A 14,326-nucleotide genomic window follows, 5' to 3' on the forward strand; every position below is an offset into this window, starting at 1 on the left:
AAAGGGGGAGGCCAACACATGGTTCATGCACCTGCCACCCGACTCCATCGAGAGTTGGGCCGATTTCAAGTCCGCCTTCTTAGAAGAATTTTTCCCATCATCTAATACGAGTGCGTTGAAGAGAGAGATAACCAGTGTGAAGCAAGGTTACGATGAACCCCTGAGTGATTATTGGGTGAAGTATATGAGTCTTTTGGACGCATGTCCGAACCATCGTATGGCAGATATAGAGATACATCATACCTTTTATGAGGGGATGAATAAGGCAACAAAAGATCTGGCAAACTCGTCGTCAGGAGGAAGCTTCATGAAACTGAGGGTTAGCGAAGCGAAAAAGGTCCTAGGGAAGCTTCTGAGCGCGAAGAAGGAGTACGACAATTCGAGGGATGGATATAGCAGAGAAAGGATTGTGAGTGCGTCGTTTATTGATCAGGAGCAGAAGATAGAGCAGAAGATGGACTTGAAGATGGAAGAGCTGAAAAAGACGCTCCTGAGCGCGATCGAGAAGAACACTCCACCACCTTCCCCAACTGGGAGCTATAAAGGTGCAGAGCAGGGAAGTCAAGGGCCAACCTATGCTCAGCCGAATGACTTCGTCAATATGGAGCAGATCAATGCTGCAGGGACTATAATTCTAGTGGGAATTGGATCCTGGGGAGACAGCGGGACGCACCATAGAGGGACCTCGATGGGGAGATGGGAACCAAAACCAAAACCAAAACAAAAATCAAAACCAAGGTCAAGGTCAGAACCAATACAACCCCCACTCGAACCAAAATCCCAACCGCGGCCCAGCAAATCCCGACCACCAATCCAACTGGTCAGGAAGGAACCAACAACCCATAACCAAAACCCACAGAACCAAAACTCAAACCCTGTCTATGGGCCACCACACCAAAGAAACTTCCAAAATCACCAGAATCAATATAATCAAGGTCCCCAACACCACCAGAACCAGAACTAGTTCCAAAGCCAGAACGAGGATCAATATCACCAAGACCAGTACAACCCTCCTTCCCAGTATAACCAATACCCACCTAACCAGAACCAACAAATCTTCCAGAATTACCAGCACAACCAAAATTCCCGTACAACCAGTATCAAGGACAGAACCAGTCCCAATATCCTAACAGGTCAAGAAGATCTATGGAGGACATGATGGGAGAACTGCTCGCTTCGCAGCAGAGTATCAAGGGTGAGTTGCAGTCCAATAATGAAGTAGTGCAGGGGATGCAGAATGCCTAGAAGGAGCATAAGGCAAACATATATATGATGAATAGGCAATTAGCCCAGCTGGCGAGTTCAATGGGTGAAATGAAGGGGAATTCAGGAAAACTCCCGTCTACAGTCCATGTGCCTGAAAAGGCAAACGTGAGCAAGGTCACCCTGCGGTCCGGTACTTCCTATGAGGGACCCCAACCGAGGAAACCTAGTGGAGAACCTAGTGGGACAAAGTTACTGAGAGACATTGTCTCGGAAGGAGAGCTCAACAAACCTCTCCCTCAGATGCACGATCCGTTTTTCTTGGATGAAGCGCCATCGGGAAAAGACAAAACCAAAGGCGAATTGCCCAGGGGAGACCCTCCTAAAGAAACGGTCCATGAAAGAGACTCAAGCCCAGAATGTGCCCAAGAAAGACTCCGGAAAGGCTGTTGAAGAACCGGTAGACGAAGCGAAAGGAAAAAAACCATTCCCTTACCGTTTCGTGACTAAGAGAAAGAAAGAGAACCCAGTAGATTACCTGTCAATTTTTGGGAAGCTGGATATCACCATACCACTCCTCTAAGTCGTGAAGCTACCCCCGCTTGGGAAATTTATCAAAGAGTTCATAGCCGGGAGGGCCCAGAAGGATGGAAAGATCATGGTGGAAGGAATATCGTCAACAATTGTGCAGGAAAAGCTACCACCCAAGAGAGCTGATCCAAGTATATTCACTTTACCTATAACTATAGGAGATGTAAAAATCGAGCATGCAATGTGTGATCTGGGACCATCTATAAATGTTATGCCATTATCAGTCTATAACCGGTTGAAGGGAGTAAAGTTGTCAAACACTAGGGTGTTAATCCAACTGGCTGATAGGTCATGCATAAATCCTGAGGGTGTGCTAGAAAATGTGTTGGTAAGAGTACATGATTTTACTTATCCTGCTGACTTCTATGTGATCAAGATGAGTGAGTCTGAGGCTAGGAAGTCTAATGGTATATTGTTAGGGATACCGTTTTTGAGGACAACTAAGACAATCGTGGACATGGCTGAGGGGACAATTTTTATTGATTTTCATGGAGAGAAATTCACATTTGATATCAATGAGGCCATGAAAAAGCCTATCGATTCTGAAAATCTATGTTATGTTGATGTAATTGACCCCCTAGTCCAAGATTTTCTTGAGACCGAATTATTGCAGGAAAAACTCTAACTTTGGATGTTTATGGACAGGCTGATGTAGAAGCGGCTGCATGGTGCGATCTGATCAGTAGCCAAGGGTTGACGGATGAAGAGATCGAAGGAGTGATTAAGGAATTTTGTCAGAAATCAGAATTTATTAGAACCGCAGGGGCTCAGCTACCAGCCAGTATAGAGGAACTTTCAGATGGTGAGTTAGAAAGGGAAGGGGATGCTGCAAGGAGCCTTCTACCCGCGGACACACTTCCCCCACAAGTTGAGTTGAAGAAATTGCCAGCAAACCTGAAGTATGCTTTCCTCGGGGCGGAAAATTCATACCCGGTGATCATTAGCAGCAGTCTTACGAAAGAGCAAGAGGCGAAACTACTGACTGTACTGAGAAGGAACAAGAGAGCAATTGGATGGAGCCTTACAGATATGGTGAGAATAAGCCCCGATGTCTGTATGCACCACATCAAGCTAGAAGAGAGAGCAAAAGCACGTCGAGACTCACAAAGGAAAGTGAATCCTAACATGCGGGAGGAGATATTGAAGGAAATCTTGAAGTTGCTGTCGTTGGGAATGATCTATTCGGTGCCCGATAGCGAGTGCGTCAGCCCCATTCACATGGTCCCCAAGAAGTCAGGGATCCAAGTTGTTCAAAATGAGAGGACTGAGTTGATACCAACAAGGCTAGTCATTGGTTGGCGGATGTGCATTGATTACCGCAAACTGAATGCTGCTACCAGGAAAGATCACTTCCACTCTGCCGTTCATCGACCAGATTTTGGAGCGACTCGCTGGGAAGAAGTACTTCTATTTTTTAGATGGGTACAGTGGGTATTTTCAAATCTACGTAAACCCTGAAGACCAGGACGAAACCACCTTCACCTGCCCATTTGGAACCTACGCGTATAGACGTATGCCATTCGGTCTGTGCAACGCTCCCGGTACATTTCAACGATGTATGATGAGCATATTTTTAGATCTGATTGAGGAGTGCATAGAGATATTCATGGATGACTTTACAGTCAATAGAGCCTCTTTCGACTCGTGCCTTCATCACTTGGACATACTTCTAGAGAGGTGTCAAGCCATTTCATGGTCACAGAAGGGATCGTCCTAGGACACATGGTGTCAGAGAGAGGTATCCAGGTGGATCAAGCCAAAGTGTACGTCATTTCCAAACTGCCTTTCCCTACTGACCAGAAGGAAATACGGGGTTTTCTGGGGCATGCAGGATTTTATCGATGATTTATTAAGGATTTCGCCAAAATCGCCCAACCCCTTACTAGACTTCTTCAAAACGAGGTGGAGTTCATTTTTGATGAACAGCGCAAGGCTGCTTTCAATCTTCTCAAGGAAAAGCTGATATCCGCACTAATCATCCAGGTTTTCTTTCAAAGTAATCTGTGATGCCAGTGATTACGCAGTGGGAGCTGTTCTGGGTCAGAAGATCGAGGGAAAAAGGTATGTGATCTTCTATGCATCTAAAACATTGAATCAAGCTCAAAGATATTATGACACCACTGAGAAGGAGATGCTGGCCGTGGTGTATTCATTCGAGAAGTTTCGGCAGTACTTGTTAGGATCCAAGGTCATTGTCTATACTGACCATGCGGCCATTAAGTACCTGATTGCCAAGAAATAATCAAAGCCCCGCTTGATCCGGTGGGTACTCCTGCTACAAGAATTTGATTGGGAAGTGGAAGACAAAAAAGGGGTCGAGAATAAAGTAGCGGATCATTTGAGCAGAATGGTGCAAGATGGGAGCAGCGAGGAGATGCAAGACCGGTTCCCGGAGGAACATTTATGTGAGGTGATTTTTGCCGCCAGAAAAATTGACTGGGAAGAAGTGATGAAGCTTACTAGCAAGAATGAAACAGCAAACGGGAAGGAAAAAGTAGGGCAGGAGCCATGGTTTGCGGACCTAGCCAACTACCTAGTTTCAGGAGAGCTTCTAGAAGTGCCAAACGTCACCAAGGCTCAAAGAATGAAGATCAAGAGTGAGGCGAAATACTACTTTTGGGACGACCCATACCTATGGAAAGTAAGAGTAGATCAAGTGATAAGAAGATGCGTTCCTGACTGGGAGCAGAGGGACGTACTAACACATTGTCATTCCTTAGCATGTGGAGGATAATTCGATCCCAAGAAAACGTCAAGGAAGATTCTGGACAATGGCTTTTATTGGCCAACTTTCAACAAGGATGCTTATGAATTCTGTAGAAGTTGTGAACGTTGCCAACTGACCGGTGGGATCTTTGCACGAGATGAAATGTCACAAGTCCCAATTATTATTTGTGAGGTGTCCGACATATGGGGGATGGACTTCATGGGTCTTTTTCCCTCGTCCTTTGGGAACTTGTATATTTTGGTCGCAGTTGATTAGGTTCTAAGTGAGTAGAAGCCAAGGCCAGAAGCACTTGTGAGGCGAAAGAGGTGGCCAAGTTCCTCAAGAGTAATATTTTCAGCCGGTTCGGGGTACCAAAGGCCATCATATCCGATCAGGGAACCCACTTCTGTAACTGCACTATCGAAGCCTTGATGAAGAAGTACGGTGTGCACCACAGATTATCCAGCCTCTACCACCCGCAAGAAAACGGCCAAGCGGAGATCTCTAACCGAGAGATAAAGAACATTCTGAAAAAAACTGTTAACCCTTCTAGGAAGGACTGGAGCATGAGGTTAGAGGATGCTCTCTGGGCATATCGGACAGCCTACAAAACTCCCATAGGAATGTCCCCATACCGAATCGTTTTTGGAAAGATGTGCCACTTACCAGTGGGAATCGAACATCGAGCATACTGGGCAGTACAACAAGTTAATATGGATGCTAAAGCCTGTGAGGATGAAAGGAAGTTGCAGCTACAGGAGTTAGAGGAGCTCAGATTGGAATCGTTTGATTCCACCATGTGGTATAAAGAGAGAACTAAATTGTGGCACGACAGAAATCTAAGGACCAAAGACCTCCATGTTGGCCAGAAAGTACTACTCTTCCAGTCAAGGTTGAAGCTAATGCCTGGGAAGCTCAAATCGAAGTGGACAGAACCTTATGTCATAACCGCACTCTGTGCTAATGGAGCAGTGGAGATTTCAGGGAGTATTCCTAACTCTGAACCTTTTATCGTAAATGGACATAGGCTGAAGGTGTTTAGGGATAATAGTGATGTGGGTGTAATGGATGAGATTCCACTGCAACCACACACTAAAGTGGCATACTGACCAGTAGGATGGGAATTTGGAGTTCCACTGGGCTAGTTTTTCTTTTAGCGAAATTCACGTATGCTGGCCAAGTAGAATTCCAAATTACCTAGAGTAAATTGTAAATATTGTAAATACTTGGTAGTTTAGAGTTTAATTTTTGCATCCTATTAAAAAATTAAAATCCAAAAATATTTTTTGGACCTTAAATATTAATTTCGAGTGCGTACTGACCACAAGAATGCTAATTCGGTATACTCCCAAGTGTATTCAAGTGTCCTTTTACTTTGTTTCCACTCTTGGAAAATATGGGAGGAAAATGTTAAGGGAGAGATTTGAATAGGATAGGGTGATATTTAAATTTAGAGTTTGGTTCAGCTTTGCAGGAGTGGACAGCGACTGGGAGGGCGCGTGGTGCAGCTTTGCAGGACAGGACAGGCGACGTCCAATCAAAATCCAGCGCTCCCAACCGTCTCCCACATGAAGCGGCGTAACCTGGAAACCGCCTATAGCCGATTATAAACCCTTAACTGCTCCATTCTACTCTAAAAAAGCCTCCGCCCACTCCCCTTCGCCTCATAAACCCTTACCTACATTCTCTCACCCGAAGCAACCACCATCTCCACCGAAATCAACACCCAAACAACCCACCTCCGATAACCACCACTGTTCAACCATGGGAAAGAAGAGAATGGCCTACAAACAAGCCTCCGGTAAATCCACTCCCACCGTCCGTAAAGAAACCCCTGAAACACCACCGCCTACTACAGAGCAGCCACCAAACCCACAACCACAGCCGCGACCACCATCACCACAGGCTCCGGCGATGGTTTCTTTGAACGCACTGGCGGAGTTCCTCAGACAGCAGGACCCGAATAAAGATTGGGCGGCTGCGTTGGCAGGTTTTAGCCAAATCGGAGGCAAATCAAGCTTGACAGCAGAAACCCCGGTAGTACCAACCCCACCAACCTCCATTCCGCCTTCATCAACAATTCCACCAGAAAAGAGATCTCCCTCGACGACCGCACCTTCAGAATACTCGGAACCCTCCCCTCCTATTGAACCAATGGATGTTGACCCCCTTTCCGCCTATTATGACTTAGATCCAGAAGTGACCGAAGGGATAGAAGGCGAAGAGAAGAGGAGCCGGGAGGAAGGAGATGAATCGGAGAGAACACCGGTAGCGGAAACCGTTCCCCAAGGAATGGGAAGGGAGGATAGATCTGAACGAAACGGCCAGAAAGCAAGGCCTGATGAAGAGTTTTAGGCGCTTTTGAACGAGGTGACCAGGATGAAAGATGACACTGCCAAGATGGCTGAGGGTCTGGACCTCCTATCGGAGGCAGTAGGAGAGGGTGAAGAAGCTAGTACAAGGAACGACCCAGAAGGCCTAGCCCACTAGCCAGAAGACGAGGTGGAAGAGAGGCAGACAAGAGAAGAAGAACCAAAGTCAGTGACTCCCCAGCCAGAAGCAGGGGAGAGTGATACACACATCGAGAAGGATGAGACCGTAGTACGAACAGAGGGGCCAGAGCCAGTGGCACCTCCAGTGTCGAAACCGAAGGCAGTTAAGAGGAAATTGGTGTTGAAGAGCGATCCTAAGGCGGAACGGCCGAAGCCGAAGAGAGTGTCGCAAAGATGCCTAGAGAAATGGACATCCAGCAAGGCGAAAGCAAACACAGCAGCGAATGCAGTGGAGGTTTCAAGTGAAGAAGAAAGGACTACTCCTACAAAACCTAGGGAGGAATCCTTATCAACTACCAACTTGGAAGATGCTTTGACGGCAACCGAAGTGATCACCCCCACGCCGAGTGACCAGAGAGAGGAGACTGATAAGATGGCTGAGGGTCTGGACCTCGCATCTGAGTCAGTAGGTCACGACGAGCCAAGAGATGACAGTACCCATATCCGCGTGGAGACCCAGCCCACTGCCCAGGACAAGCCTTCAACACAAACCGCAGAAGAGCAACTAGAAACGAATGAAAACGAAGATGAGGAGAGATACCGTAAAGAAAGGAAAAGGAAGGGGAAAGCCCCTTTGGCAACCAGGCCAAGAGGTAAGAAACAACGCACGAGTAACACCGGCATTGAGATCAGAGAGCCAGAGCAAGGAATCCCACCTCACCGTCAAGAGACAAGTGACAGCGAGTACATAGCCAGCGAGGAGTCAGGGTCAGAAAGCGACATCTCGTTAGAAGACGAGGAACTTAGCTAGAGGCATCTCCCGCATGACCATCGGGAGTTGACACACCCTCCGGCGGACAGGCTGAGATACAAGCGCTGGGCAGTAGAACTCACAGATGAAGTGGTGGAAGAGATGAAGCTGTTCGACTCCAAAAAGCTCCAACATTATTTTGCTAATAAGGATGACGGAAGCAAGCAAGTTAAGTGTGGAAAGGTACTCCATTTTCCTTCCCTCGATGAGTTGGATGCCCGTGAACCTTTTCTATCTTATGTGCGTGCGTTGGGATTTGATTGGTTATTGGAGAATAGGGATACGAATATCCCTGTTAGGCTAGCGAAGGAATTTTGGACGAGGAGTCTATAAGCTTTAGGTTGTTCGGAGGAGAGGTGAGCATGAGTTTGGTTGAATGGACGGTCAGATTGGGGATGTGTAGTTTGAAAGAAGCCATAGGGCCGGACTGGAGGAATAGAGAGAGAGGAATTCCTAGACGCTATTTCGACTTTGAACCCCATGAGGCTTTGCTGGAACTAACTCACCCAGATGCAGGGCAATTTTCATCCACCATATCCCGCTCCATCCATTTCAACAACCCCATTCTGCGCCTGGTTCAGCTCTATCTTGATTTCAATCTGCTAGGGCAATCAATTTCAGCCGTCCGGACGTCGATGACAGAACTTTACCTCCTTTGGTGCGCCAAGCGCGGAAGGAGATTACATCAGGGTTTTTGGACAGCCTATCAGTGCCATCTCATCGCTACACATCCTGCTAGAAATCTTTCCCTGTGCCACCTGCTGGGAGTCTTTGTGAGGAACAATGTCACCATTGTGGAGGCTGACGATTTGTCCCCCTTGAATATGGTGGATCCTCCTGGTCCGTTTGATATATCCTTCTTCGTCCGAACAAATACCGTCTACATCAGGGAGGGAGTCTCGCGTTTCTACGCTATGGAAGAAGAGGCTATCCCTACTGGACGCGCAGCAGCAGGCCAAGGCACGCATGTTCAGGCCCAGAGGCAAGCGACCCTAGAAAGGGCGGTAGCAGGGTTAGTGGAGGAGAACAGGCAAGCCAGAGCGGAGTTGACCCGTATGACGAATGTGATGGAAAGTATTCTGAAAGAGTTGGCAGAAGGAAAGATAGTTAAGGGAGCTGGAACGAGCGGCCAGGGAGGCCAGAATGATGAACCGGCAGAGTCTGAGGAGAATTAATCCGATACCGAGGAAGAGGAACCCGAGGAAACACCTGCACCCTACCCTGCCCCGCGGAGGAGCAGAAGGAATATGTGACCACCCCAATGACCAGTTAGTTTTTCTTTATCTTTTTCAGTTTTAGTTTTATTTGTTGTTTTAGGTAGAGTACTTTTGGGTAGTATGTGTGTTGCAAACCCCATTCACAATACTTTGGCGCATGAGTATGTGTTTGTTTTCTTGGCGTATGCATGTTAACTCACACTTAGCCTATTGCATAGCCTAAGTGTGAGGAGTCTAGGTATATCTGTGTTGTGTTTGTTTAATTCTGTTTAGGTTTTCAACTCTCCCACTTAGCCTATTGCATAGTGTAAGTGTGAGAAGTTTTTAGCCTAAGTTTGTTTTGTCCTTGTTTGTTTTTATGTCTGTATGTCGGCCATACTAGCCATTCCAATTTTCCACTTCACAGCCGTATCCGAGGGAAGACACTTGTGAAGTGGGAGGGGGGATACAATGGCCAGTATGACATGTATATATGTGTGATCTGTCTTAACTGAACGTGTCAGTGTTTGTCTACGTCAAGTTTTTTTTATATATATATGTGTGTTGATTGGGCTTAAAACTCAACTGCCTCGAACTGACAGTGAGGAGAATTGAGGGAGATAAGGCATGCTGGACAATGGAAACCACCCCCCTTAGTATCTCCTAGTCAGTATAGATGATGCAAGTATGCGAGAAAAACTCATCCTTAGAGCCAGATGCAAAAGTTCTCTTAAATGGTGAGTTATAAGCCTAAGTGGAACCACTTTCCACTAATCTAGAAAAGAAAAGAGTGGCTGCCACATGATGCCTAGGGTAAGGTGACTTCGTGTAGCAAGTCCTGAAGCCAGTAGGAAACCCCCCCCCCCCACCAAAAAAAACCATCCCTTAGAACCACTCTTTCTAGCCAAATCTCTACCCAGATATAACCCACTAGCCACTGGGACTGTGTGTGTGCGAGGCATAAGGCAAGAAGGCGACTGGCCAGGATGACATACAGGAAAAACCAACTGGAGAAAGAAGTTGAGGGGCAAGGAGAAAATCGACCAGGTAAAATTAAAAAATAAGAAGGAATAAGGGTGGCGAAGCCACAAAAAGAAGGAAAAAAAGGAAGAAGAATTGAAGAAAAATGGTCGGAAACACTTGACCACAAAAAGAAGGAAGAAAGAATACGGGTGGCGAAGCCACAAAGAAGCTACTGACCAGTTAGAGTCCAATATCAGGAAACGTCCAGCCGAAAAGAAGCAACAACCAAGAGCCCAAATGCACACAGTTCCCCACGTCAAAATAAAGTAATAGTTTTTGAACCATAGAGCCTTAGGAATATCCACCCCAAATACTACAAACTAATAGCCCCATTACAAGCCTTAAAGCCCTTCAGGAGCTGCACGTGAGATCTGAGTCCGAAGCATCTATGGTTCAACATTTTGAGAGAAGACAGTCCTAACATCCCCGGTTAGGAATGAGTGACTGAGCGAATCTGGTGTTTGGCCGAGAGTTTGGGTGATCTTGACGAGCAGATATACTGATTGGGAAGGAAAAGGGGGGCGGTAGAAGTTTAAGGCTGTCTAAGGCCGGATTGCACCTTATCCCAAGGGGAGGGATGGTTGAAAATGTAGCTCGATCAATGTGTTTAAGTGCTTATGTGTCTGTTTATACGTGTTTGTCGGCCGTGTATGTGTTTTTCTTTGCGTCATAGTTTCGAGTCTAGTTTAGGATAGGGTAGTCAGGGGTGTAACCAGGCTAGAATTCGACTTATTTCTTTTTGTTTGTTCTTTACGCTTGAGGACAAGTATGTGGTAAGTGTGAGTTGTTTGATAAGTCGCATTCTAGACATTGGTTACTGGTCAGTATATGTGCATAATTGGATTATATCTGCAAAACAGTTGCTAAAGTGTGCAGGGAAAGGGTTCCAAGCAGTAGGAAGGGTTTCAGATAACTCAGGTGAAAAGAGCGCCAGAAGGGAGCAATACAGATCAGGATGCATACCAAAAAAGGCTCGAGATGGAGAAGAAGGATTGCTGGGAAGGATCAACCACAAACGAGGGAAAAAGAATCATTTCACGAAGAGAGTCTACCCTAAAAATCAAGGGCAGGCCTCCCTATAAAAGGAAGCCACTTCGAGAGAGGAGGAGAGGATCATCTACATTCACACTTAGTTAGAATATTTTCTCTCGGTAGATCAGTTTCCTTCAGCATTGTCCTACATCTTCTCATTCCTGCCACAGCCATGATCATCTGAAGTTCCAGAAGTCCGCCGGAGATTCGCCTTCCACCGTTCTAACCAGTTCATTTCGTAGTTATAGCTGTTTCATCGCCCGAAGTGGCAAAACAATCTTTATTTGCTTTCTAGTTAATCTTTACTTGTTTCCCTTTCGTTGGATCTGTTGCATAACTTAGTTCTAGTTTATCTTTTGAAGTATTTCGTTGAGATCCAAACGCTTTATGCAATGAAGTTGTTTTAATGCATCTCTTTCGGGTTGAATCTGTTTCATTCTGCCTAGGTAGCTTAGATCTAGTTGTTTGCGGTTGTTTCTAAGTGTTGAAGCATGATTTCATTTGGAGTTGCTCGATCTGTGATTGTTAGTTCAGTAGCTGTTTAGATTTATTTTCCCGAAGTGTCTTAGTGTGAAATCCGAGTTTACGTTATTCTGCCACCTTGCATGTCGTCCAGTATGAGTAGGTCTTGATTTCGCTCGTTTAATTTTTGAATTTTAGTGAGTTAATTTGTTGTTCTGAACTGTGGAGTTGTTAATCTGTAATTTCATCTATGGAATCAGAGGTTGTTCGATTTTGTTCGTGCTTGTTGAAGAAGACAACATCCACATCCAAGTTTGGGACCACGTTGCTTTTTAGTTACTTTTTTCTTTTGTCCTTTGCCTTTTATGTTGGTACCTACAGATCTGACAGAGTAGCCACCTAACTACCTCTTATTCTCTGATATTCCGTTTAGCCTTTTATATTAACCATCTACTTTCCACATGTCCATGAAACACCTTGTCCCCCACTCTCACGTACACAGCCACATGTCGTTCACCTTCACACCATCCAGTCAGTAGAGTACACCCTTTAATTCCTGTGTAGGTAGAATCTCAACCCAAGCGTGGTAGCTAACCCAACCCTTCCAGAATATCACCACAATTACCCAAACGCATCATCTCTGTGGGATTCGACCCTTACCCCCACTATACTAATCAGTAGAAGTGGGTTGAGGAGTTTAATTGATACCAGGTTTAGGTTGTCGTGCCAATGACTCAACTAGGTTGGGATATTATCCTGATCACTTGGACGCACACGTGCATATAACACAATACCGAAAACCTGCTCTTTCAATCAACAACCCCGGAAGTGCTTCTGGGAAAAGGTCCTTGAGACCTACCACCAGATCAAGCCGAGAGGGTCCCGCAAGCGCACATATAAAATGCTCTGCTCTCACTTTGACCGAGCCGACAGACAGGTCAAAAAATTCTGCGGCATCTACTCGACCGAAGCGGCGCACTACCAAAGAGGCGCCACGAGAGCCGACATTCTGAAGGCGGCTTTGCGCGTCTACAACCAGGACACCAGCAAACAATTCAAATTTGTTGATATTTGGCAGGCCGTCAAGGACGAGGAACGGTGGGCCGGCGGTGTCAGCTCTAGCTCGGGCTCAACCTCGAAGCGCACGAAGCACACGGCGAGTGGCCAATACTCGTCTGGTGACACCGGTGAGGGCAGCGACGCACAAGAGGATGCATCGCATGAGTTTGCGGGTACGGCCGGCGATGACGGGGGACCCAGCCGTGGGCGACGTCGGCCGCAAGGGACGAAAGCGACGAAAGCGACTAGAGCGAGGAATGGCTGAGGCGAATCAAGCCAGGCGGCCTCGGGATCGGGTTCGGGCTCGGGGGAGGCTCGAACACCCTTATGGCGGTGTACATGACCGCCAAAATGGCAGACACTTCCCGCTTCTCGCCCGCCCAATACCAAGCCTGGTGGAACAAAATTGTGTATATGGCAGCACAACTTGGCCTTCCGCCTCCTATTGCACCTCCACCGCCTTCGGGGGATGATTGGCCTGCGGAGTAGTTTTTTTATTTTCTTTAAATTTGTATTTTAAATTATGCAATGTTTAATTTTTTAGGATTTTAATTGTGTGTTTTTTATTTTTTTAAATTTTAAGTTGTAATTTTTTTTATGTTGTGTGTTTTTTAATGAAGTGTGTTTGTTTTAATTGAATTGGGTTGGAAATAAAAATAAAAAATGAAATTGAATGAATAGTAATTTAAAGGACGGTTAAGGGACGGAAGGTTGCAGGTTCCGTCCCTTAGTTAAGGGATGAAGTAAAAAAGTACAGTGGGGCCCTCAAATAGTATTTTAAGGGATAGTATAGAGACAACGTAGTGGATGGCCTTAGCTAGATGAAAATCAACCATGAAAAATATGACAAATACTTAGATTTGAGAAATCTGAACAAGATGCAGTAAAGACCCGTATATTGTAGACTCGAGCATTTCAGGATGCATAACTTTAGTAAAGGTTCAGATTGATTAAATGGGCCACAATATATCACGTACTACCCGTATATTTGGTGTTGTTCCAAAAATAAAATGCAAAAATGAGTTGGGTTTGCAGTATAATTCGAGAAGTTTTTTACAGCAAAAACGAGACTTGGTATATGGTTGGAGATGGAGGCTCCGTTTGGTATTACGGAATTGGAGCTTCCAATTCTAAATCCAATATTAGGTACCACAAAATATTTGGATTTTGAATTGAATCATAATTTTAATTCCCCCCTATTCCACAATTTGAATTCTATATGAAAAGTTGATAATTGAAATTTCAAATAATAATAAAATAACACTTTCACACAAAACACACGCCTACACACACAGCCCCATGCACACATACACAAACCTGCACACATACACAAACATACATAAACCTGCACACACACAACATACCATTGCTCACAGACACACATATAGACACGCACTCACCTGCCCATACACATAACACACACTGCATAATTTTTTTGAATTCAAATTCTTATCAATTATATCATTTAACCGAGCAAAGCATTTGGAATTGAATTATAATTCAATTATTTCAAATTCAATTCCATAAAATTATAATACCAATTCAATTCTAATTCTGCGTACAGCACGGACCCAGAGTGTTTTTTTTGTACCATCTCGTACACAAGAAAACTGTAGTGAGGACTCTCTCCATGACTTGGACTCAGTCATCAAGTCTCCCCTTGCCTCTGGAATACTTGTACATTTTCACAATCAATTTATAGAAGAATACTTAATTCTTTGCAAAGCAAGTTCACACATAGCCCGTAGTT

The 14,326-nt window shown here is 45.4% G+C and overlaps 1 protein-coding gene across 1 annotated transcript; it reads left to right on the top strand.

Annotated features, from left to right (window-relative positions):
- The first annotated feature begins 6,265 nt into the window (after positions 1–6,265).
- On the top strand, positions 6,266–6,856 carry LOC121745944 (vegetative cell wall protein gp1-like). Its single transcript, XM_042139888.1, has one exon. It carries the CDS (start codon positions 6,266–6,268, stop codon positions 6,854–6,856), a length of 591 nt encoding a protein of 196 aa, XP_041995822.1.
- Positions 6,857–14,326: the final 7,470 nt, after the last annotated feature.

Source organism: Salvia splendens, chromosome 8, assembly GCF_004379255.2.
Source record: "Salvia splendens isolate huo1 chromosome 8, SspV2, whole genome shotgun sequence".
Taxonomy (NCBI): domain Eukaryota; kingdom Viridiplantae; phylum Streptophyta; class Magnoliopsida; order Lamiales; family Lamiaceae; genus Salvia; species Salvia splendens.